The sequence below is a fragment of the Theobroma cacao genome, chromosome 5, assembly GCF_053813885.1.
Source record: "Theobroma cacao isolate CCN51 chromosome 5, ASM5381388v1, whole genome shotgun sequence".
Lineage (NCBI taxonomy): Eukaryota > Viridiplantae > Streptophyta > Magnoliopsida > Malvales > Malvaceae > Theobroma > Theobroma cacao.
Window position 1 is genome coordinate 25,071,254 of NC_142643.1, and position 24,682 is coordinate 25,095,935.

Consider the following 24,682-nt stretch of genomic DNA (forward strand, 5'->3'; position numbering starts at 1 on the left):
ATGATATTTTTGACCCCCTTGATTGTTCACACCATTAGTCAACAGTTAAAAAAATTAGACCTAATACTACATAAATATTTTAAAACATAGATACTCTTTATATATTTTTTTTAATTTAAGTATATTCATTTTTAAAAAAATCTAATTATCGATCCCATAAATGTTGGAATGAGCCCTGCAGCCAATTGAGATTGGTCAAGGCTTACTTCCAATCATGCAATCATATCATTCACATTGAATGATTTGAGATTTTCCTTCATCAATAAGACATCAATTATGAAGGTTATTGTGCCTTGCAAGGGAATTGTAATGGGTTACAATTATGAGAACCCTATCCATCAAAGCATAATGTCTAAATGCTCTTGGTTGATGTATCATTAGAAGTGGACATTAATGATGATTAGCAACTGATGCATTCTATGTTCCTTACTTGTGAAGTAAGCAACCGATCTCATAGGTTGAAAGGTAGAGATACTAGGAATTGAAATGTAGGAGTTTGTTCCGTGAACAAGTTCACTGAACATGAACCAACATGAGAAATGCATTTGGTATCTCACTTTAGTGTCTATGCAATATTCTTATGTGTCAATCATGTAAATACTCCTTAGAGTTGATACACCAGGTTGCCTTATTTATGGAGTGTTATATATTTGATCATATCACTACAAGTCCTACTAAGGATGCCAAAACAAGATATGGTTAGTTGTAGCATAATGCATGTGAAGGCAAATGAGTGGTCAAGAAAGGAATCATCACCGCAAGTGATTTAAGGGACATATCCTAACAGTTCTTGGTTAATATTAGTTTATTGAAGTCCTTAGCCAAGGCAACTTAATAATTATGAAGAAGAGTTTCCTAAAACTCTATAAAACTAATAATCTAACTTCAAGAACAAATATGGAGATCAATAACTGTAGACACTACACCATTCTCTTATCATTTCTGAGATATATGATAAAGGAATGAATTATGCTGATAAATTGTATACTAAAAGGTTGTCAAAGAGCCCTCTCTCTCTCCTAACAATTCGGTGGCTATGATGCATTGCTATATGCCAATCTTGATCTATGGAATTGAATTAATTAATTTGATAAAAATTATAATTCAATTCCATTGTCAACATGTTAAGAACCTAATCAGTCACACACAATAAGTTGCATTATGAATTAAATTGGAAGTATGATTATTTAAGTTGGACTTAAATCATACATTAGGTTTTTAACTTCTAAAGACTTAATTAAAATAGTTTAATTAAGTATAAGGCTAATATTATAATTAGTTATAATATTAAAGCCTTAATTGCAAACAAATAAAGTAAATTTAATTTAATTTTAATTTACAATGACTTAATTAAAAAAGTTTAATTAAGTGTTGGACCAATATTATAAAGGGATCTAATATTAGAGCCTTATTTGCAATTTAAGAAGGTAATTAACCTAGATATAAATATCACTTTTCAACTACTCCTTATAACATAAGTGAAATACACAAGTTAGGTTTTTTAAGTTGTTAGAAAACTAACAAGAAAAGTCTAGCCACACATTTTCTTAAGTGACTTGGAAAAATAGTTTTCTAACTTTGTTTTTCGGCTAGAAGAAGTGTGACTGTGTGGAGAGGACAAGTTGTAGTCCACCTAGCCAGCACAAAGGCATAGTTGAGAAAGCTACCTCCTTGTGAAGGTTCAAGTGCAATCGTGTGTGCAACTGTTGAAGGCCAAGCATTTGAGTGGCTCGGGTTCTTTACTACTTTTATGGTGTTCACGAGTTCGACAAGGAAGAGGTACTATCATGATAGCCACATCACTTGGTAAAGGTAATCTTATTTTTCTAATTATTCCTCTATTCTGGTTTTGTTTGCATTAAAACCACCAAGGAGATCCATGGTAGGTGCGGCATGTTTTTGTTATTCATTTATTACTTTTTTTGTTTCATTTTGCTACATTTAATCTAATCATGTCGTTGCTAACAATGGTATCAGAACCTCTTTAACTCATTTCAATACAAAATTATCACATCCCATTTTATGGAGAAACATGATCAGCGCATGAACCTAGACAGGTATAGCCCGCTAGGCCCAAACAAGCCTCTTTAACGTTCATCATTAAACATTCATCAATGCGAAAGCATACATAAACATTCATAGGCATACAATATCAACTCATGCATACCATCATACGTAACATTACATATATATGGAACTTCTCAACATATTTGTGTAAATGCAACATTTCGTATATCATCAAAATGCCACATTTCTAGTGCACCATAATATTTACAAGTCTCAACACCCTGAGGCGTCCATATGGGCTTTTGAGCTAGTTTACACATCTAACATAACATTCATAATGAAACATTACGGTAACATACTCATAATCCATAAAACATGTTCATAGTCTGTAAACACAAACATAACATAGACTGACTCATCAGTGAAACATGACCTTACTCGTTAGCCATGGAGAGGTTGCTAGACACCTATCAATGAGAAATGAAAGGATCGCGCTTTTGTGACACTGACCGGTAGCAAAAAAGCTATCACTGATTTGCAACAAAAATAGTGAGGTAAAATAACGTGTGAGTTATGAAAACTCAATGAGTGGATACGGGAAAGAGGACAAGCTTGGGGATATGAGTTTTTCGTAACCATGCAATTATAAATACATATGATTCACAATTCCTTTCACACTACAATGATCTTCATGAAACATAGCATTTAATCATCCACTGAATAACATTGCGTGGAAAACATCTTTGCATAAGTCATTAGAAACCATTTAATCATGAAAACCTCTCTAAAATCACTTGAGAATCCAATTCTGTAACAATTCTATCGATACATGAAATTCTATCGATACCTTTGGTAATGCATTGATACATTCCACACAGAGTGCCTCTTATAGTATTTTAGAAAACAATTCTATCGATACATGCAAGGAATCTATCGATACCCTTGGTAATGTATCGATATATTCCACACGGAGTGCCTCTTGTAGCATTCTGCTAAAAATGTATTGATACTTTTGTCATAGAATCCAACTTTCTGGGCATTTTCTTGAGTCTAACTCATTCATAAGTCCTTCTTGCATTGAGGGATCATTCCCTAGGCTAAGGTTCTATCTAAGCAAGTCAATATTACCACATTACATTATGTGTTATTAGTCGACCAATGATTGAATAGATCCCTACTGTAATGACTGCTCCTTGATTGCTATCGACGTTCGAGTCTGGCGAGAGAACCCGTCGAACCCCAAACAAGCCTTAATTGAAATTCTTGTTATTACCTTATATTCATTCCACTAACTTATGTAATCACTTTGAATTGTATGACTCATTGCAATATGGTATTGAACAATAGTCATAATAAATCAACTTATCCCTTATTTCACATAATTTTAAAAGTACATCAAAGCCTGTAATACCCAATTGTGCATTTGCATTAATACTATTTACAACCAATTTAAGTTATGAATGACTTGACCTCTAGTAGCGGAGCGACTCGGAATAAGGTGTTGTGAGATGCCTTCACTTATCCGCAGTGACAATATGTGCAAATGAACGCATGCTAGACTGATCACTATCTACAAAAGGGAGATAAAGGGGTGAGTGTGAGACCCCAACCTCTATAGGCTTGTAACTAAGCATAGATGTAATAATACGAGCTAGGGGTAATTTCATTATTTTCTCTAATAAGCTTCCAGAAGAAAGTTTTATGATATTTTAAGGTCAAAATGGGTATAAGACTGCATAAATGATGTGTGCTGGTGAAAACACGAAGAAAACTAGAAGTTTCAACAATTTTCATAACAGGGGCAAAATGGTCATTTTTTACCTTGGGTTAAAATTTTAAGTTTTTATGAACCAGAACATGTCCAGACCATTATGGACCTTGTCCCAGTGTTAAAAGAGCAAAAAGATTGCATAAAAGATTGGAGGAGAGTAAGTTAATTGGTGGAAGGGCATTTTCGTACTTTTATGGGAATGGATAAGTTGGCCTATAAATATCTTGAAATTTCCAGCACCTTCTTGAATTTCCAACAGCTGGTCTTCTTCTTCCCTTCTCCTCTCTCATGTTTCTTCAATTTCTCCATGGGAGTTTTCTTCAAGCTTCCATAACTTTCTCTCTCTAGCTCCAATTTTCATGCTTTTGGTGTACTCTTCCATAAACCCTTGTGTTATTTCATCCTCTCACTTTAAAACCCTTGATAAATCTCATTTCTGTACTTTCTCTCACTAGTTGGACATTTTAGAGAGAGACAGAGAGAATTACCCCATTGATTTGGAAGCAATTGGAAGAGAATTTGACTACAAAAGAGCCTTAGGGTAAGTGATGAATTAAGCTTGGGTTTTAGCTGCAGAAAATGGCTAGTAATTGGGATTTATGAGCTATTTATTGTTGATTATGTTCATTACTTTTAGTGACTAAGATAGTGAACATAGATGGCCATTTAATGTGGCAATTGAAAGCTAGTTTAGAGATAGCTTTTAAGGGTCATAGTGTGCAAATTGACCTATTGCTTATACTAATGTTATCCTAGGTTCTAAGGAAGCCCATCATCTCATTTGGACAATTAGAGGAATTGGAGTCATCTAAAGGCTCTACAATCAATTGGTGAGTGGACTGCCTATCAAAATTGTTTTGGGAATATGATTGTTTTGAACAAAGTGTTTGAATGATTTTATACAACTTTTCTCAAAAATGAATGCCTTGGGAACAAGCTCTTGAGAAATGGTTTATGTTATGATATGTGGTTATTATGGATTTTTATGTGGCTGCATTATGTTGATATACATTTATGCTTGAATATAATGTTGTGTAATTATATTGACTCGGCTATGTGCGAGTAGGGAGTGCGCATAAGCCGAGGATGACCCTGTTATGTGCGAGTAGGGAGTGTGCATAACCCAGTGATGACCCAGCCATGTGCGAGTAAGGAGTGCGCATGAGTTGGTGATGATGATGATGGGATGGTGTGCATGATGGTGATGGGTATATGTATATGTATACATACGTAAACATGTGTGTTATAATACATTTATGAGTTATGTATATGGATGTAATGTATGTGAAATTCGGTATGTTAAACTTTGGGAAGTTGTTATGTATTTCTTATTGGTTTTGAACATTTCAAGCAGGGTGGTTTTCTTTGGGAGAAAGGGAAATTTTCGTTTGGTGCCCTGTATTTCGCTACAACGAGAATGCCTTTCCGTTGCAGCGAGAAACTCTTGGGTTTGAGAACCTTCACCAGAACTGGTTCTCGCTACAGTGAGATAGTCACTATAGCTTCTCGCTGTAGCGAAAAGGAATCTCGTTGCAACGAAAAACTCTCTATTTCATCAGCGAAATTTCACTGCAGCAAGAAAAAATCTCGCTGCAGCGAGAAACCTTCTATTTCTGGGTTACAATTTCGCCGTAGCGAGAAAAAATCTCGCTGCAGCGAAAAACTTTTTGTTTTGGTCTCCTATCTTGTCCAATTGCTGCCCTATCTTTCACTTCTTTACTACCATATCAGAGCATGGACTTTCTACATTAAGGATTAAATGAGTTAAGTTTAAAGGGAAGAGGTTTAGTGAGAAACCCTCGGCTAGTTGAGAAACCCTCGATCGGCTAATAACCAAATCCCAATGTCGCTACAACAAAAATTCATTCTCGTTGCAGCTATGCTGCAGTGAGAATGCCTTTCCACTGCAGCGAAGATTCGTTGTCGTATTTGACTTTCTTGTGTAATATTGAAGCTTTCATTCTTCGAATGGTTCGCTATGTATGGGTTCCTGATTCTCAAATGATTACTCATTTAAGGGCTTGGTGAGGGGTTTTTAGTAAGAATAGAAACAAATTGCATTGTTTTGAAAAAGAATGCATCATGATTTCATTAAAGATTTCTTACCGTATGCTTGTTCCCTTTCTTGTTCACTCACTGGGTTTATACTCACCATTTTCAACTTCATGTTTTCAGATCACGAGGCAGCCGGTAACTAAGACAAGGTGTCCTTTTAGACTTGTACTCATCTTTTTGTAGGTGTCTCGGCATTCAGTAGCTGTACATTCATCCGAGTCCCTCCGTTGGAAGTCAAGTATTATTTTGTTGTGTATAGACAAACCTAATGTAATTGTTAAGATACATGTTGTAAACAAATGTATATACACTTGTTTAGTATGCCAATATGAGATGGCAATGTTCAATAATATTTTGATTCTAAGTTTTGAAAAATGACTTAGCAGTTTATGATGGAATGTGAACACGTCGAACTAATAGGCTTGCTTGGGCTTAGTGGACTACGTCCATTGGGCCCATGCGCCGGTCATGGCCCGGTATTTGGGTCGTGATAGTGAGTCTCATAGACTCAGTGATCATTGGCTCCGTGAGCAGGGCGTAGATGGGAAATAAGCATAAAGCAGATCATTTGAATAATAAAACAAGAATATAAAAGGTTAATCTTATGAAACCAAATCACAAGTAAGGTGTTTGTGCCTTGTAAAGATGATGCTGTAAAATCATAATGCAATGCTTTCCTTGGCAAAACTATGCCGAAAACAATCATAGCAAAAATAGATTTCAATCATCGAAATTGTCACTTTCCATCAAAAATACAAATACTCATATAAAAATACACAAGCTCCAAAAATGTGTGGCATGCAAAAATCATTGTGTGCATCCACATAAACCAACTCATGATCATATACAAGCTCTGAAAGCTTTCATTCAAATAACGGAGCTGTGAAAAAACGTTAACTCTCCACCATGTAAAAGAGTACGAGTCTAAAAACTCTCAAGGCTCTCGAATAGGTAAATCAGAAATAACGAATCGTGGACCCACTTTCACGTAATAACATCCGGGATCTCTACTCCACCAAATTCCCATAGCCATGGTAGTCTCGACGATGTTGGCCAACATCGGAGAAATCAAGTGGTTACAACCACATATATCAATTGGTGGCCTATCCACATATAACAACCCGTGGCCTTGCCACGTATAATCACAGACCGTGGCTTCAGCCACGTCTAACAGCTCATCGGAGACCCAAAAGTTCTCTAGCTAGAGCTCACTTGTGCACAAGGGTCACACTATTTTGATGTGACATTCGACTTACTCTCGACGCTCTCAGTTTGTCAAAACTATTTTCAAAATCAAATCAAGTTTTCCAAGACTTTTGCTTAAAATCATTTGTAAACAAGGTTCAATAACCTTTCAAATTGCTTTTCACATTAAATACATGGTGTAAACATTTGTATAAAAATCAAACTAAAAACGACTCTCAAAATTTTGCATTTAAACCATTTGATAAGTACATTTAACTATGCATATCACACAAAGATACAAGGCACGGATTTTTTATGCAAAACAGTGCAAAAAGGCTTGTTTCCCGATTTCTAAAACGTTTTACATATATATATATATATATTCTACACAAACAATTTCCAAATCAACTTGCATCCACAATTTTATATGGTTTTTACCAGCTCATGCTTTCCACAAGAGTAGTGTATAAATCATTGTAAATCCATTTTAAGATCGCCTATCGAGGCTAACAACTCATGCTATCCACAATTGCATTTAAAGGAAACCGAAAACGTTTATTAAATGTATAACAATATATAGTGTATATATCATTTGAAATAGACACCCCATACTCACCTTACAATGGCGGGATATTACTTCGCCACTAATCCGGTTACGTTTTGTATTAAATCGACTTGCCGGTCACCCGTTACCACCTCTGGTATGCCACCACGGCAAACTTTGCACACTTCCTAGCAATAAACCAAGCTTAATGTACTTAGTATTTATCATCCTAATTCAGCTCACATTTGCTGCCTTATGTATCAAATTCTTGCTCCTTTCATTATCAAGAACTATGCACACTTCAAATGATTATTTTTCACTATACTCGACCGGGCACATTATTTCCAATTTCATTCATACACACGATTATATGTATATATATATATATATGGGCAGCATCTTAACCAAGAATCCTTATCCAATATCCACATTGCTCATCTTTATTCTTATAAGTATTCTAACGAACAACTTTAACATTTCTAACTCGCTCATGCATTTTAGATTCTTTCAACAACCATTATTCCTCACAATGTACCTTTCAAGATTCCAACCACACAAAGATAGCCATTGCTCAAGATCTCTCAACTATACTCAAAGCATTATTAATTTTTTTTACCTTTAAGGTGGCTTGATCCGCGCATGCACTCCAATGTTCCTCCAAAACTTTAATCGTCAAGCTGCCAACATGATTGACAAATTATTTCTTCAAAGATTTTACAAATCGTAGGCCTTAAAACATAGTGTTATGCTTACCATTTCTCTTTCACTTTGAATCCACCAAGCACTCACGATTTTTATAGCTTGCATGTCCTTAAATCTTCTCCAATCAAGCCAATCTTTGCTGCCACAAAACATTTCTTATAGTCATCAACCTATTTTCAAAGATTATTCAAGCTAAAACCACAATTCTTACTTTATTTCTCTTGTATCTTGAAACCAAGCTTCACACCTCCATCAACATTCCACGACTTTCCTCTTGAATGTTGAAGACTCTTTGGTTGATGAAATAGCACACATCTACAAGATAAAGGATGGAAACCTCACGATTTTAATCCTCATAACCAGAGGCTTTCCTTCCTTTCTCTCTTTTTCTTTCTTTTTTTTCTTCCTCTCGGGTGGAACCTCTCAAAGCCTTCTCTTCTTTCTTTTCTTCTCTAAATGGTCGGCCCTCTCTCAACTCCTCAAGGCCAATTCACATTTCTTTACTCCTTGAACTTGGTATTTATATGGCCACCCATTCAACTAATCACAATACATGCACACATTCTCTTTTTGTTTTCATTTGGCCATTTTGTCAACCAATGGTTCTTCATGCACCAATTTTCTTTCCTCCACATTGGTCCATTATCTATCCTTACTTGCTTTCCCATTCGCCACCTTCACTATCCCATTCTTTCTTCCTTTATTATTTATTTCATGCACCACCTTATTCATCCGATCACATTTCATGCGCAAGCTTCACTTTATATTTTATTTTGTCATTTATTAAACCATTCAAGTCTCATGCATCCATATTTTTCTTTCCTCATTTGGCCACCTAATGCACCAATCTCTTTACATGCAAATAGATTTAGGCCTATCCTTTCTTTTACTTCATATGGTGGGGGTCCCACATGTTCCCCACTAACTTCTTCCTTTTTACATGCTATTATTTACATGTAATAGTGATTTACATGCATATTTCATTATCTCATACAATCTAACTTTCCTTGGTTAGTTAATTTTCCATTTAGCTTCAAATATTGTAATTGCACATAAGTCCTCGACTTTTCCTTATTTACCATTCGACCCTCCATACTTTTCATCCTTTGCAATTAGGTCTTTCAATCATTTCTTTGATTCCAAATTTCCTTCTATCTTTCTTACTTTCCCATCCACCACCTTCACTATCCCATCCTTTCTTCCTTTATTATTTATTTCATGCACCACCTTATTCTTCTGATCGTATTTCATGCACAAGCTTCACTTTATATTTTATTTGGTCATTTATTAAACCATTCAAGTCTCATGCATCCATATTTTCCTTTTCTCATTTAGACACCTAATGCACCAATCTCTTTACATGCAAATAGATTTAGGCCTATCCTTTCTTTTACTTTACATGGTGGGGGTCCCACATCTTCCTCACTAACTTTTTCCTTTTACATGCTATTATTTACATGTAATAGTGATTTACATGCACATTTCATTATCCCATATAATCTAACTTTCCTTGGTTAGTTAATTTTTCATTTAGCTTCAAATACTGTAATTGCACATAAGTCCTCGACTTTTCCTTATTTACCATTCTACCCTCCATACTTTTCATCCTTTGCAATTAGATTTTTCAATCATTTCTTTGATTCCAAATTTCCTTCTATCTTTCTTATTTTACACTTGTACAAATAAAATATAAAATTTACACTTCACCAAGGTGTCACCATAATATTTAAATATATACTTACCCGCTATTGCTTTATTAAATAAAGGCACGCGGGCCCCACTTGTCATTTTTCTTCGAAATTCTTTCTTATTTCTTCTTCCCCATTTAGATTAGCCATATAATCCTCATTCATGACTAATTTTGACAACAGATAAAATATTAATATTTAACATTATTTTATTAACAAAATATTATTTTATTTTAAAATTCTCTACTTGTCTCCTTGGGTCTCAAAGTGTCTCAGTTGGCCCCGATTCACTTCCAAATCGCCTTTTAACTTGCTAATGCATCCTCAATAAAAATATTATTATTTAAATATTACTTTTTCACGTGTGAAATATTTTATTCTAAATATTCTTTTCACCAATCACTGCTCTTTGAAACTTAAATTTATATTAGTTGACACTTCGTCTTATCGATAAGGTCTTATTGGCTCCTATACGAGGTTACGGGGTGTTACACCTACTTCATCACTATGTAAGCCCTAAGGACTTATGTAGTCCAAATTTTATACCCTTTAGGACTTGGATCTATGATATGAAGTTGAGATTTGGCGTTACTACTTTAGCATGATTCCAAAGGTAAAAAATAATGTGACCTAACAGTCATATCTTAATGGATTGACATGAGTATCCAAAGAAGAGTCATCATTCATTTCACATACATGGTTTGTAACTCATTTCCCGAGCAATTATAAAACATTAGATAGTCGATGTAACCATGAGTTTAGACACATAAGGAGATTTTGCATAGCTCTTACATGGAGGGATCAGATATGCAAAATCTTGTGTGATTAAAATGATTTGAGGTATGACAAGAACTCAAGCGGTGTTATATTAATAACATGATAACTTAATATCTCATTGCTCATCAGTACCTTTATTTTCATGTTGGTCACATGTTTCATTTTCCACGTATAATAATGAATGGAGAATGAGTTAAATTGAGAATGGTATATGTTGATACCAATGTGCACGAATGGGAGATGTTACACTTAAATGTGGCGCATCCACATTGCAAGCAACTTTATTAATTATTTATGGATAATTAACAAATATTTCATTAATTAATATTGAATATTATTCTAATATTTCTTAATTGAATAATTACAAATATATGTTAGAGATAGGATATAAATTTAAATTTATCTAAATTAAAATAAAAATTATTTATCCATTATATTTAAATTTAATTTGTTTAAATTTAAATAAATATTAATTATATTTAAATTTAATTTATTTAAATTGAAAAATAATATCCTATCTCTATATCCCTAATACGTCTATAAGTAGTGAACAAATGTACTAAATTTTACACACAGCCAAGAGTTAACGTGAATTGTTCTGTAAGTCAAAAAAATCAAAAACTCTTCTTTTTTTTTTTCTTCATTCTTAAAACACCATCAAAGGCCAGAAGGTTTTAAAATGTGTAAATCTTTGCGCAATAGTCTAATAGCCGTTTCATAACAACAAGAGTGAAGAAACCATTGGGTGCACGAAAACAAATTTGTAAGGCAAACTTCTTTAATTAAAATGAAAGTAGAATAGTTATCTGAAAAGGTAAACCCACCTCCCACTCAACTGAAATTAACAAGCAAAACTAAAGTGATAAATATGCTTTATTTAACATTAAATAATGTCCTTTAATTATTTAATAAACTGAGATTCCTCAGTAATGAAGGAATTTTCTATATCGAACCTTAGACCAGAAACAGCCTTTATTGTCAAGGGTATACCAATCATACTAGGCACGTATTTAGTGGCATAGCATCACTTTCGTATATAATGTTATAGGGGCTTACATGACACCTGCACTCTCTTTCTGCAAAACTCCATTACGAGTCATTTCTGGACCACTGACATGGTGCTTCTTCTCCAAAGCTATTGCTGCTGTTTCTTGACTCAATTGCTTTTCGGCTTCTCCAATAGGAGGATATGATCGCCCACTTCCACGTATGAGGTCTTTGATGGTTGCTTTAAGCTCTTCATCCTTCATCAAGGACTCCATTGTAACATGTACACCTGAGTTAAAAGCAGGATAAAGTATCAGTGGACCACCTTCAAGTAAAGCACCGTTATAAATATTGGAACAGGGAAGCAGCTTGAATTATATAATGCAGAGCCATATTGGACCAATTTAGGAGACATCAGAGGACAAAAGAAACATACGGTATCTCCAATAGTGCTTTGGATTTGTGGGATCATTTATTGTCTCCTCCGCTGCAGGGCGAGTTGTGTACTCTTCTTTAAGCGCTAACAAATCCTGGCCATCAAAACCATAGTTTTACACACTTCTGTAGTAGAAAAATGCCACCAATAACTGTGAATTATAACTTGTTTGGCAACTATGAGTTGCAGCTCCAAGAGAACATTATGTTGAAGTAGATGAGTTTCATCACAAACCTGAAGGGGGAAAATTGCCCACATTGATGGAGCTTCAACATGTTGCCTTATGATGAAATATGCCACATCTGGAACACATTGAGTAGGTGGCAGTTCATCAGAACCCATCACAGAGTTGAAAAACCGGTGCCGTCTCTCTTCATCTTCTTCCCACCAGGCACGCAGGGTGGAGCAGTCATGACATGATGGGGCACACACCTGAAACATATTTGCAGTAGCCAACTCTTAATTTATTTATTTCTTTTATGAGCAGCTTAATTTAAATACATCAAGTAAATTAGGGACCCCAAGATTTGAGTGAAAGCTATTCATGAGGAAAAAGAAGAAAAATAGACCTCCGTGCATTGTCTATGACATGGCATGCTTTTCAGGGAAAAAGGTTTTGCTGCATTACCCATCCTTTCGAATATTAACAGTAAAAGAAACTAACCCAGCTATCTCCCCACTAACACTACCACCCCACCACCAAGAAGAAAAAAATCCACATGTCAGAAGTGCACTGTCAAGGCAGGAATACTAAAAGGACATGTATCTTGGAAACAGAAAACCAAGGACTGAATGGCCAACCTTTAACTGGAAGTACTTCTCAATGACAAGGCAGACACTTTTATTACACGGACGAAGCGCTCTAGAGTTCAGTGTTAATATATTTCATCATCTTTTGAGGCATAGGAATACTGATTTTCTAATCAAAGACGGGGAACAACTATTCAAGAGAAAGAAGCTTCTCACATAGTTATATTTTTCTACATATGGTTGACTCAACTCAGTCAACTTTTCACAACATTTAGTGTATTTCTTTTCATTGCACAAAGTGTACCCCTTTCAAAACTATATAAAATAATAGATCCTGGTATCTTCACCAACTACAGAACAGAGACAAAAATGAAGCTGAATGATTCCTAAATAACCCCAAAACATACGATATGTTCAATACAAATCGACGTGATACTGGCTCTTACTGTCATGTAGCTGTACTGCGAAGGAAAACCAAATTCAAGATCTGGTTCACTGGGCATACGTTGAATACGCAAGCCAATTAGCCCAAGTTCTTGCATCACCTGCATTTTCAGATAAAAATAACAATCAAGGAATATATACTACAAGCAAAATGCAGGAAGAAGGGAGGGAGGAGTCATTCTGGTTTAGAACAAGAAAAGGTTGAATGAACATACAGGATGAACACATGCAGGAATAAGGCCCAGATCTTCCCCACAAGCTAGCATATCTGATGAATTTAGGAGCACAGGGAGGGTCTTCAAAGCATTTTGCTGCCACAACTTTTCTTGCCGATGGAAATAGTAATCATAGTACAATCTTTTCAGAACATTTTTGCTATATTATGTGACAAACAGTTGGAGATAAGTTGATGTGTTTCAAATCGAATAAGGCTGTTAGTGGAACATTAGGATTGAGAATTCGTCTTAAAGAAAAACTAAGTTAATATGATCTAACTACCTGTGATCATCCAGATCCCTAAAACTTGAAGTATCTTCAAGATTAAAACGTGGATAGAAATTTCTTGCATACTCTGGATCTCTGATGAGAACTATGTTCTGCATAAAGAATTGATTGGATAGTCTAAGATGAGGACCAGAAAATATTGAACAACCAAAAAAAGAAATAAGGAAAAAGACCCAAGTTTCCAGCACAAGCCTCTTATTTGACAACTACAAGTTTCCAGGAAGAATCTAAACCAATAAATCCTTCTTGACATACTAGCTTTTAGTTAACTTGCAATTTGCACAAAAACCATGATGTGATATCTTAATTATTTTAATAAAATAATATAATTTACAAGCTACTCGAGTAATATAAGCATTTTATTGATTTTGAACTCTAATAATAACTTTCAACTAAATTTTGTAACTAATTATTTTTGTCTTGTGTATTACTTCGTTTAGTTAATTAAATTTTAAAACAAGTTCTTTATTAAGTTTTAAGATTCATCTCTTTGCTCAAGTTTGTTTTATTCTAATAGCATAAGCACTCGATTAACAAAAAGATATTGTAAAAATTACTTTAAATACTAATAGAATGACACGATTGAAACTTGATTAAAAACAAAAGGGCAATATAGTCTTCACAAAAGTTTTACACCACTCAAGCTACATTTATATATAGTATACATTAGCTACCTTTAAAAGATCAAATAGATCATGACGTATCTTATCTTCACTCTCTGGCAACAAGGACTTTTCTGCACATGACTTCAGCTTGGCAGCAATCTTTTTCTCTGTGTTGCAGTCCTCCTTAAACTAGAATTTCATGCAACAAATGATAAAAATGATTGAAGGCCATTCTAAAAACCCTGATCTTTTTTGAAACAACACTATTACTAACAACTCATTAAAAACAAATGGTGGAACCAATTTAAAGAAAGTATGCCTACTCATGATCCCTTATAGTGATAAAAATAGATGTTTCACAATCAACACAAAGCTAAAAAGTGTTGTTTATAACAATAATAATGAAAAGAAGAAAAAGAGTATAAATTTTTTTACATTAAACTTCAGATGATGAATAAACTTTTTTACACTAAAAACCACAAATTACATACTAATCTATTACATAGAGATTCAAAAAAAATTTTTTTTTTTTTGCAAGATGTACACCATAGATTGATAGTCTTAAACAAATTAAGTTTTCTTATATTGATCTTAAAGAACGTCAAAGTTCAAACAATTGAACCAAGAGACATCAATGGACCAGCAAGCAATTTATGACCAGGAACACCTCTCTAAAAGGGAGAAATAAAATTATCTAATGGAAGGAGATATTAACAAGTTTAGTAATTAAATCTCATTAAGAAAAACCAAAATAACTGTGTGCATATAAATACTTTGGATTTTGGAATACACTAAAGAAAATGGGAGTTCTATCGTTAAAGAAAAGCACTTCATCCTATGATTGCTAGAGACATGTTGATCAAATAATTACTCAAATTAATGATCCCAATGAAGCCCCTCTTGGCATTTGTTTGAAAATTAATTAAGACAACCAAAGGTATCTAGATGAATGGCTCAAAAATATGCAGTTACTAGTCAGTTAAATTAGCATAACCTTCAGTCAATTAGGTAAATCAACATGGTCATTCAAGGTTGAAAGTTAGTATGAAATCACTTAACTTCAAGAGTTGAATGGAAAAATGAAATGAAAATCAAACTGTGGCCAATTGAGTATGATCATCACCTCATAACGGTCCAGATACTCATTCAAAAAAGTTGGGACAATCAAAGTCCAAGAATCTCCAAATTTTTCCTGACATATGAAGGGAAAATAAAGTAAGAAGTAAATATGCATAAGAAAGTAGCAGATGATACTGACCGGATGGAAACTCAAACGTCATAAGGCAAATTACAAAGGTTAAATGCTCATTTTAGGATCTAAGATTTACCAAATTCTTCATTTTAGGATTCAACCTATTATTTTTTTCAAATTAGGCTGAAATCTTTCCAATTCGATCCATTCAAGGAAAATTAGTGAAAGAAGTTAGTGATTACCATTGATGAAACTTTACAATGCAAATCTATATCCCCACATGGCAACTATTAGTGCCATTAACAGTAACCATTAACTCTTTTCCATCAATTTCTCTTACATGGATAAAATAAAAAATATAGCATCTTAATCTTAAAGAAAAGATAGGCTGCCTTCTGAAATGAAGAATTTTGTAAATGTTAGATCCTAAAATGAGCATTTAGCTAGCTACATATGCAAACAAGTCAACATCCTTACAGAGAAAGCCAATTTGAACCACCTAGATACACATTCCTCACCTGCAAAAATTCTTTTCGAACATATGGGCGAGTCAAGCGATCAAAGTCCCATATACCCTCTCTTTCAAGTTCTTCCTGAAGCAGAAGAATTATTTACAGTTACATCAAGAGCAAAGTTGCTTCCCTTTAATGTTATATACCAGTGTACCCCTTGCATATTTCAAGGAATTACCTGGCTTAGAGGGATAGATGGTCGGAATTTCCCAATTAGACCAGTCATAGCGTGGTCCGGGAGTTCCCAAATTCTAAAGAAGCCTAATATATGATCTATTCTATAAGCTGTAAAGTACTTTCCCATCTGCAATGAAATTAAAGAAAATAATAAAACTTTCAGTGTCAAAGAAACGGAAAAAAGCATGTCTTGTCCTTAAAACTGCATCCAAACAGCTTATTGGGTTTAGGATAAAGGTTTAAAAAAAAACTGTAAAGGAAAGAAAGAAATAGCAAAACCTGGGTTAGGCGAGCACGCCACCAAGCATAGTTGTCTTTTGACATTTCCTCCCAGTTATACGTAGGAAATCCCCAATTCTGGCCATTTTTATCAAAATAATCTGGGGGTGCCCCAGTAGAGGTGTTCATGTGGAACAAATTTGGATAGACCCAGGTATCAACACTATTCCTGTCAACACCGATAGGTAGGTCTCCTTTCAAGATCACCCCTTTAGCTCTTGCATATGCTGCAGCTTCCGACAACTGTCCATTATATTAACAAATAATAAACACCAAGAGACCAATTTGTTCAACAGTGAGAAATATATATATGCACAAACAAGAAGAGAAAGGGTGATGTACAACACTTTGGAAATTGATGAATTTCACTTACCTGCAAATGTAAGTGGAACTGGACGTAATAATGAAAGCAAATTGCATCATAGTGCGAAGTATCTTTCGAGACAAGTTTCTCAAGCTTTAAGAAAAGGTGAACAAACATTATTGAGTTAAATGTTCAAGGGAAAAAGCTTATCTGTGCTATTAAACCTAAGGCAAAACAGATGAACTGTTAAAATTTTGAAAGGAGAAGACATTTTAACTATATTCAACATCCTGGCTCAACTTAGAAGATCAAGTTAAAGTTGGAAGGATCATTACCTTGTCCTTAGAATAATTAGAAAAACGGCCCCATTGACTGTGATCGGATGTTTCAAAAAAGTCCCGCAAAAAACAGAAAGCCGCATACGGTTTTAACCAATCCTTTTACCAATTAAAACAACGTTCACTATATTAATCATACATTGGAAATTAACAAACTTAATAGATAACAGAATATGAAAAGAGATATTTGGACTTTTGACTATTATACATGGTTGAAAGATGGAGGGAATCAAAAGTTTAAAAGACCTTATTCGCAGAAAAAAATTTATGAAAGGAACTGGAGTTAAGTATCAAATCCTTTTCTTGCATGAAGACTTTCTTGGCAATTGAAAGTTTGGTAGCCATTGTAGCCTCATAATCAACATCCTGCATATACTAAAAATATCTCATTAGAATATTTATAGTCATAAATACTAAGATGAAAGGGTTGCATATAATAAAAAATTTACTTCATCACTGCAGATGTTCACTTCGATACTGATTTAATCTTTTAGCCTTTTTCCTTTTCTCCCATAAATCTTTTGTCGTTATTAGAATTCAGAATATACTTTTTGTGTCTGAATTTGGATAAATCTTATCCAGTTAAACTTTGAAAGCTTAGATAAAATGGTATGGCCATGAAAATAAAACATAGCATAAAGATGGTAATATGAACTACTGTTACCTTGACAAAAACAATCAGAAGATGTTGAGCTTTTAAGGCACTATCCACTACACTTTGACTTGTAATCTTATTAGAATGTTCTGAAAACAATGACAAAACCCAGTCCTAGATCACTTAATATATCAACTAGCATATTTCCATCCTCCATCAACTAACTAGTTAGTAGACATCAGCTTGTCCATAAAACTATTTCTACTCTGAGATCGCTATGCTACCACCATCATTGAGTAGTACGGTAAAGGGTTCCAGATCTACACTTAATCGTGGAGCTATGGATGAGTAATCTGAAGGAAGCACAGAGGAGGAATGTGAATTGAGTTCAAAGGCAGAAGGGGCAAGCCAAGCCCCTACCAATTCAAAAACAGCGAAGGATAGAATGAAGCTAGATACCATAAATGGCAGTATGCAACTGAGGAAAGTTCTTTTTTTTCTTTGGATAATTCATAAAGAAAGGTTTAGTCTTTCTACAAATCAAGAATGGTGGTCAGTTAACAACTAATGTCTTAAGATAAATAAATTGGGAAAATTTAATAGACCAATAGTTTATGGTCTTGTTCCAAGTGACGCCAAAGAAAGAGAGGCCGGCTGTATGGCAGGGTAGATTGATGTACAAATTTAAGACTTCAAGAAACTAGAAAATGCAAGGACTTTAGTATGCTCATTAGCCAATTACCATAGAGCTGGCTAACGACATCTAACATCCATCATCCTATTTCCAGAAAATGTTTTTTTGGCAATCCCATTGTATAATTAACACAATCAATATATCAATTAGAATATCTTTCCTGTGATAAAACAATAAAAAATAGTAGAAATTTTACCTTTCCATCCAGGCGTTCTTTGGCATTTCTAATCTCATTCTGAAAGGAAAAGAATTAACATGGTGATTTTAGGAAAAGATAAAAGGGCCTATCAGTAACATGAAATTGAAAGATAAGTTAGGTAAAAATTAAGGAAAGCAGGTTGTTGACTTACCTTGATATCCTCTGGCATATTTTCGGAAAGGGCTTGTACTCTGAGGTACAATGGATGCAATGCAAATACAGACAATGAGCTGCCACAGAAATAAGAGAATATTGACATTTTAGCATTGGAACTTTAAGTTTATGACTTGTATTCAGTAATCCCTAATAAGCACTCTTAAAAAGGAATCAGCAAGTACCATGGTGTCAAACAAGATATTAGCCTTAGATAGTAAATCAGGAGAAACTAAAATCAGAAACAATCTGCAACTTGAAAATATTGGACAATCTGCTGGTGCCAACAGAATTATTGGACAGAAAAAATGCAGCAGTACATAAGTTCGAATTGAACATATAACCTCCTGCCATCCAGAAGGTAAAGAGAAACGGATGGGGAGAACTTTTAAGGTTGAACAACTTTGAGCACTGTTATCTACTATCTAATCTGTAAGGTTACCTGTATGGATAAGAATCCCACCACATCCCATGTACAGATGTATCATTGATTGGTAGGAGCTGAACTAAATGAAATCCAGACTCCACCGCCCAGTCAACAAGTAACTTCAGGTCAAGAAATTCTCCAACACCGAGATCAACTTCTGACCGGACAGAGAACATGGGAATAGCAACACCAGCACCTCGCCAGGGCATTTCCTACAAACCCGATTGATAGACTAGTACCATCATCACTACTCCAAAAGCTCACTATAGTATTCACTTAACTATTAAGGTATCCTTAAACATTTTACCCTCAACATGCCATCTGAAAGGAAAATGTATTGCAGTTGACTTTTAGAGGAATCAATAGAGAGCTCCCTCGTTGAACCAATTTCCAAAGACAAGCATCCATTCTTGCCGTATTTACAGTACTTATATGTGGAACACTTGTTAAGAAAGAGGAAAGAGAAAGATAGCAAAACAATAAACAAACTCAAGACTGAAAATAGATGGTATATTTTCAAATTAGAGAGACATATCTCAAAAAGGATATTTTATTGGAAAATCACTCCTTGGAATTACACAGTATGCTTCCCAGATATATTCGCCAGTATATTGCAGCTTAAGTCCATCCTGAACGTTCCAATTCCCCAACTTTGTAGAGCTACCAATCACATATACCTGCATTAGTCAAACATCATAAATACATGCAGCTAAAAGAACTGATGGAACATCAAGCAAATTTTTAAATTTGCAATTAATGCACCTTAGAACTCCTTTGGGAATAAGAAAACTTACTGATGTGCCTTCTTCTACATTTGGACAGCAGATTTTGAAATGTACAAGGACTGACTCTGTATCATAATCAGATTCATGCACAATAATGTATTAGCTAAACTCAAATTTCCCAAAAAAAAATTGAAGGTCAGAAATGGTGCAATTACCTCCCTGATCCAATTTGTCCTGAAGGATTACTTCTGGTCTATCAATATTCAAGGTAGACCCTTTGCAAAAAATGACATCTTTAAAGGCGCTTCGGAAAGGAAGAGCATCACCACCAGTCTGGATTTGTTAACACAAAATTTTAGGCTCAGTTTCAATGTCAAGAAACAAGCATGTTTTACTATGACCAAATTTTACTCAACCACCAATCTACCATCCACCACAAAGCCAAGACAAGCATCCCTTCCAGAAGAACAGCTCTTTAAAAAAAAAATCAACATTGACAAGAAATGTCTCAAAGAAATCTGTTAACAGCAGCTTTGGGTAACCTGACCCTAACTAAATGAACCGTATTGATGCATAACATTAGGCTCAAGAAACCTTGAGGATGGGTAGGTTGATAGCAAAATAAATCTCACAAAACTCTTTGGAAGTACAAAACAGCAAATAACTCTGTCAAATATAAACATAAAGGCGAAATGGACATGTACTAATAGGCAAATCTGTCTATTCACTATGGGGTCCGCTGATCTACAAAACTCAATAATAATAATAATAATAATTAGCTATTACTAGGCAGTAAAAGTGGACACCTCTTCATACGCACTTGCACAACATTACAAACATAAACAGTGTTTAGAATATTAATCTGAAAAGCATTGTAAAAGAAACAAAGAAGAGAAAAGAGGTGAATCAAAGTAGTACCTGCCAAAGATCATGAAGCTCCAGAGTCTGACCACCCTCCTGAAGCAGTGGAGGTAATATCAACTTACGCTTGTTCCCCATCTCCCATCTCAGTACATTTTTGGCATCATCCACCACATAATAACTGTACTCGCAGCAAAAGCGGCACGGCACTGCAACAGTTCCAGTCCATATGAGCTCATCACCTTGATGGAAAGGGCTCAGCAACAACCCTTTCTTAACGTTCCATGAACCGAGCGTTGGTTCGGAGCCGCATACTACCAGTCTTTGGCCCCATTCCGTGAAATATGGTATTCTAAACTTGAGTTTCACTGATTTCATTGACTTTGTTGCTGAAGAGGATCCCAAATTCGCCATTTCTTAGATTAGATCCAGAACAAAATCAGAATCAGAATCAGAATCAGATATTGTTTCTCAAATTATAGAGAGAAAACAAAACCCAATTCGGCAGACGTCAAACTGATGAATTCCAGCAACACGCACAAAGTAAGAGGTGGACAAGTCGAATTCATGCAATCGGGGCCAAGAAAAAGGAAAAGGAAAACAGAGAGAGAGAGAGAGAGTAAGGAAGTGAGCGAGCCCCTTTACTTGAACTGAAAGTAGCTGAAGTGTTAATATTATTATTATTATGATTATTATCACGCGTACTACTAACAAAGAGAGAAGAATGAGAGAGAAACAAGGGAATCAGGCATCTGGGAATGGGGTGGGTTACTGGGTTTGTCTGCTTCTCTTCACTTTTCACAGAAAAATTGATCTATTTTATCATTTTGTGTGTAGATATTTTTTATTTCGAAACAAGAATTGAGACCAAAGACACATATTTTCTCTTCTTTTTTTTCTTTTATCTTTTTGGGTTTTAGCAGTAGAAGTGTAGTTGTGTTTGGGGAAGGGAAAGGAAGATGATGGAAACCTCCACACTGCAACCACATTCACGGGACAAGCGAGAGCCAGAGCCCGACAGTTGGTTGCCTCGCTCGGCTCTATCTCCATGATTTGATAAGTATCTAGATATTATTAGTATTATTATATCGCTTCCTCCGAATCCCTATCATTGTCCATTCCTATTCACCTTATCATTCAAAAGATACAATCAAATCAGGTAATAAAACATTCTTACAAAATAATATCTTATATTTAAAATTTTATTTTTTTTATAAAATTGATACATTTCATAATTTTTTAATACCAAAAAGTCAAAATAGTATAATAAGAGGTAATTTTTTAATATAAAAAAAAGTATAGTTGATATTAAAAAAATCAAAGATGACATAGATTTAAGATTTAATACATCCAAGAAACAAAAACAAATAAAAGAAAGTAATACAGTATTTCACTATTGTACAGGTTAGCAACTTAATATTTAAGTAGTTAAATATTACTAATGAGAATAAGTCATTTTTTTTATTGCGGTTTTTTTTTCTTATTTCATAAGTATTTATATACATATGCACATTTATGTGTATACATAAATGTCATAATTATCAATATTGTCCAATATTCAATACATATCGCATGATATGATACAATATTAGTAGAAAATGATACGTATTTATAATTATATCGCATTTGATTAAATATAAAAAATATATCATATGATACACGATACATATCTTAGGATACAAGATGTATCATATGATACGGTCGATACACCTTTATAAACTTAATTCTAACTAATTATTAAAATTTTATTTATTTATTTATTTATTTTTGAGTTGAAATATGAAAAATTATTTTTTATGAGTTTCAATGTTTAAGATTTAGATTTTAAATAAAAAATACTAAAGAATCAAATTCTCCTTTGATTTCTAATATTTTTAATTTTTAATCAATAAATTAATATGAAAAATGTATATTTTATTTTAAATATATATTTTATTAAAAATATGTTGAGAGTTTAAATTAAAAAATAATTATTTTTTCAAGTTATACTCTAGAATCTTCAATTCCATTAAAAATGTAATAATTTTAAGTTTTTTATTTTATATGTATAAACATTATTTATAATTTTAATTTTAAAATTTATTATCGTATCTTACGTCACCATAGAAAGCGATATTAGATTTTCAAAAATAAGATTACGATGCATGATACATATCTTGATTTAACAACTATAATATATATATATATATATGTGTGTGTGTGTTCAATTCCATAAAAAAATCATCATCAAAAATTATATTAAATGTGGTTTTAAATGGGATGCTTATAACAGGTTTTATTATGTTGCAGATACAATTTTGTTGAATTTATAAATAGCTATTATGATTAGATTTTGAATTTCAATACTATCTTTCACTTGTATTTGAAGCTCAAGTCTTCTTTTACAACTTAAAAAGTTCCTCTTCGACCTTTTCATTTCTTTACATTTGCACATTTACCTTGCATATATTCAAATGTTGGGTGCTGTATTCCAATGTCGGTATGACTATCTTTTATCCATGATTTGTGTAATTACTTGTATGTTATGTTTGGTTGGGAGAATGATATAATCATTTCCCTTTTTATCGTTAATCCTTCTTTAACATTTTATTTGATTGGAATTTAATAGTCATTTAGGGAGATGGGGACTTGTATTGGCTCTTCCAAGAAGGAAGAAAAGAGTAAAAAAAATTAGTGGATAAAAATGTTCTTCATTAATTTTAAGAATTATCATACTATATAAAATGCAATTTATTCATTTCTTAAAATTTCTTTCTCTCTCGACCCAACTACCTTTCTCATTCTCTCACTAAATTAAAATGAATTTAAAATTAAAAAAAGAAAAAATTAAAATGAATTTAAAATAAAAAGTTTAAAGTTTTAATTATAAATTATAAAAGTTAATATTTTAAACTTAAAAATTAAATTAAAATTGTAACTATAAATTTTTTATATTTTAATATTCTAAAAATAAATATAAAATAAAATAATAAAATTAATGTTTTAATTATAAATTATTAATATTTTAAATGAAATGTTACTTATTAATATTTTGTAAATTAAATAAATAACCAAATTAACATTTAAATAACAATTTATTAATATTTTTAATAAATTATTAAAATAATAAATATTTTAATTTAAAATTAAATATTATAATAAATGGTATTTTTATCATTTATCACTTATTCCTTAGTTATTCCGAAAACTATTCCTACCAACCAAACATTAAAATAATTCATAATAGCAATTCTTGTTATATTCCATTCTCATGAACCAAACTATATAATAATTATTTATCTCTTATTCTATTCTTATCAAATGACTATTCTATTCTCACTCTATTCCTTCACGCGAACCAAACACACCCCCAATGTTCAATTTGATTGTATTTTGTTTTTGTCCATTGTTAGAAATGTTAGCTTAATAAATATCTAACAATAATGTCCAAGATAGGATGAATTAGACTTTTACAAAATTTGCTTTAAACTTAACGAATTAGAAAATGTAAAGCCTAACCTTATAAAATACTTGTCATGATATACATGTGATGATAGCATGTTTGCATGCTAGGAAAGCCTCGAAAAATCGTTAAAAGCCAGTAGTGTACTTAATAGTATAACTAAGTTGAACTAAGCTTCGAACTAGATCAAATAGAAATTTTAAGGTGAGATTAAGAGCTTCACAGTCTAGGGATGACTCAAAATGGTAATTCGGAGTTTGAGGATCAATTTGAAGTCAAACCGGAATTTTCACTATCTAGGGGCAAAATGGTTATTTGCCACTCGGGGA

The 24,682-nt window shown here is 33.5% G+C and overlaps 1 protein-coding gene across 2 annotated transcripts; it reads right to left on the minus strand.

The window, feature by feature from the left end:
* Nucleotides 1–11,589: 11,589 nt before the first annotated feature.
* Nucleotides 11,590–21,973, minus strand: DPE2 (disproportionating enzyme 2). 2 transcript variants are annotated; one of them, XM_088806556.1, is made up of 22 exons: nt 20,969–21,973; nt 20,266–20,383; nt 20,120–20,175; nt 19,871–20,002; nt 19,633–19,755; nt 19,341–19,537; nt 18,897–18,975; nt 18,743–18,781; nt 17,504–17,623; nt 17,255–17,356; nt 16,989–17,072; nt 16,616–16,858; nt 16,338–16,463; nt 16,166–16,240; nt 15,579–15,647; nt 14,525–14,644; nt 13,845–13,942; nt 13,562–13,721; nt 13,349–13,447; nt 12,387–12,584; nt 12,153–12,246; nt 11,590–12,005 (listed from the first exon to the last, which is right to left on the minus strand). In XM_088806556.1, exons 1-22 carry the CDS (start codon nt 21,323–21,325, stop codon nt 11,782–11,784), a joined length of 2,913 nt encoding a protein of 970 aa, XP_088662682.1. In that variant the 5' UTR covers nt 21,326–21,973; the 3' UTR covers nt 11,590–11,781. The 2 variants fall into 2 exon arrangements, with proteins under 2 accessions (XP_088662682.1, XP_088662681.1); XM_088806555.1 differs by having other exon boundaries at nt 17,504–17,632.
* Nucleotides 21,974–24,682: the final 2,709 nt, after the last annotated feature.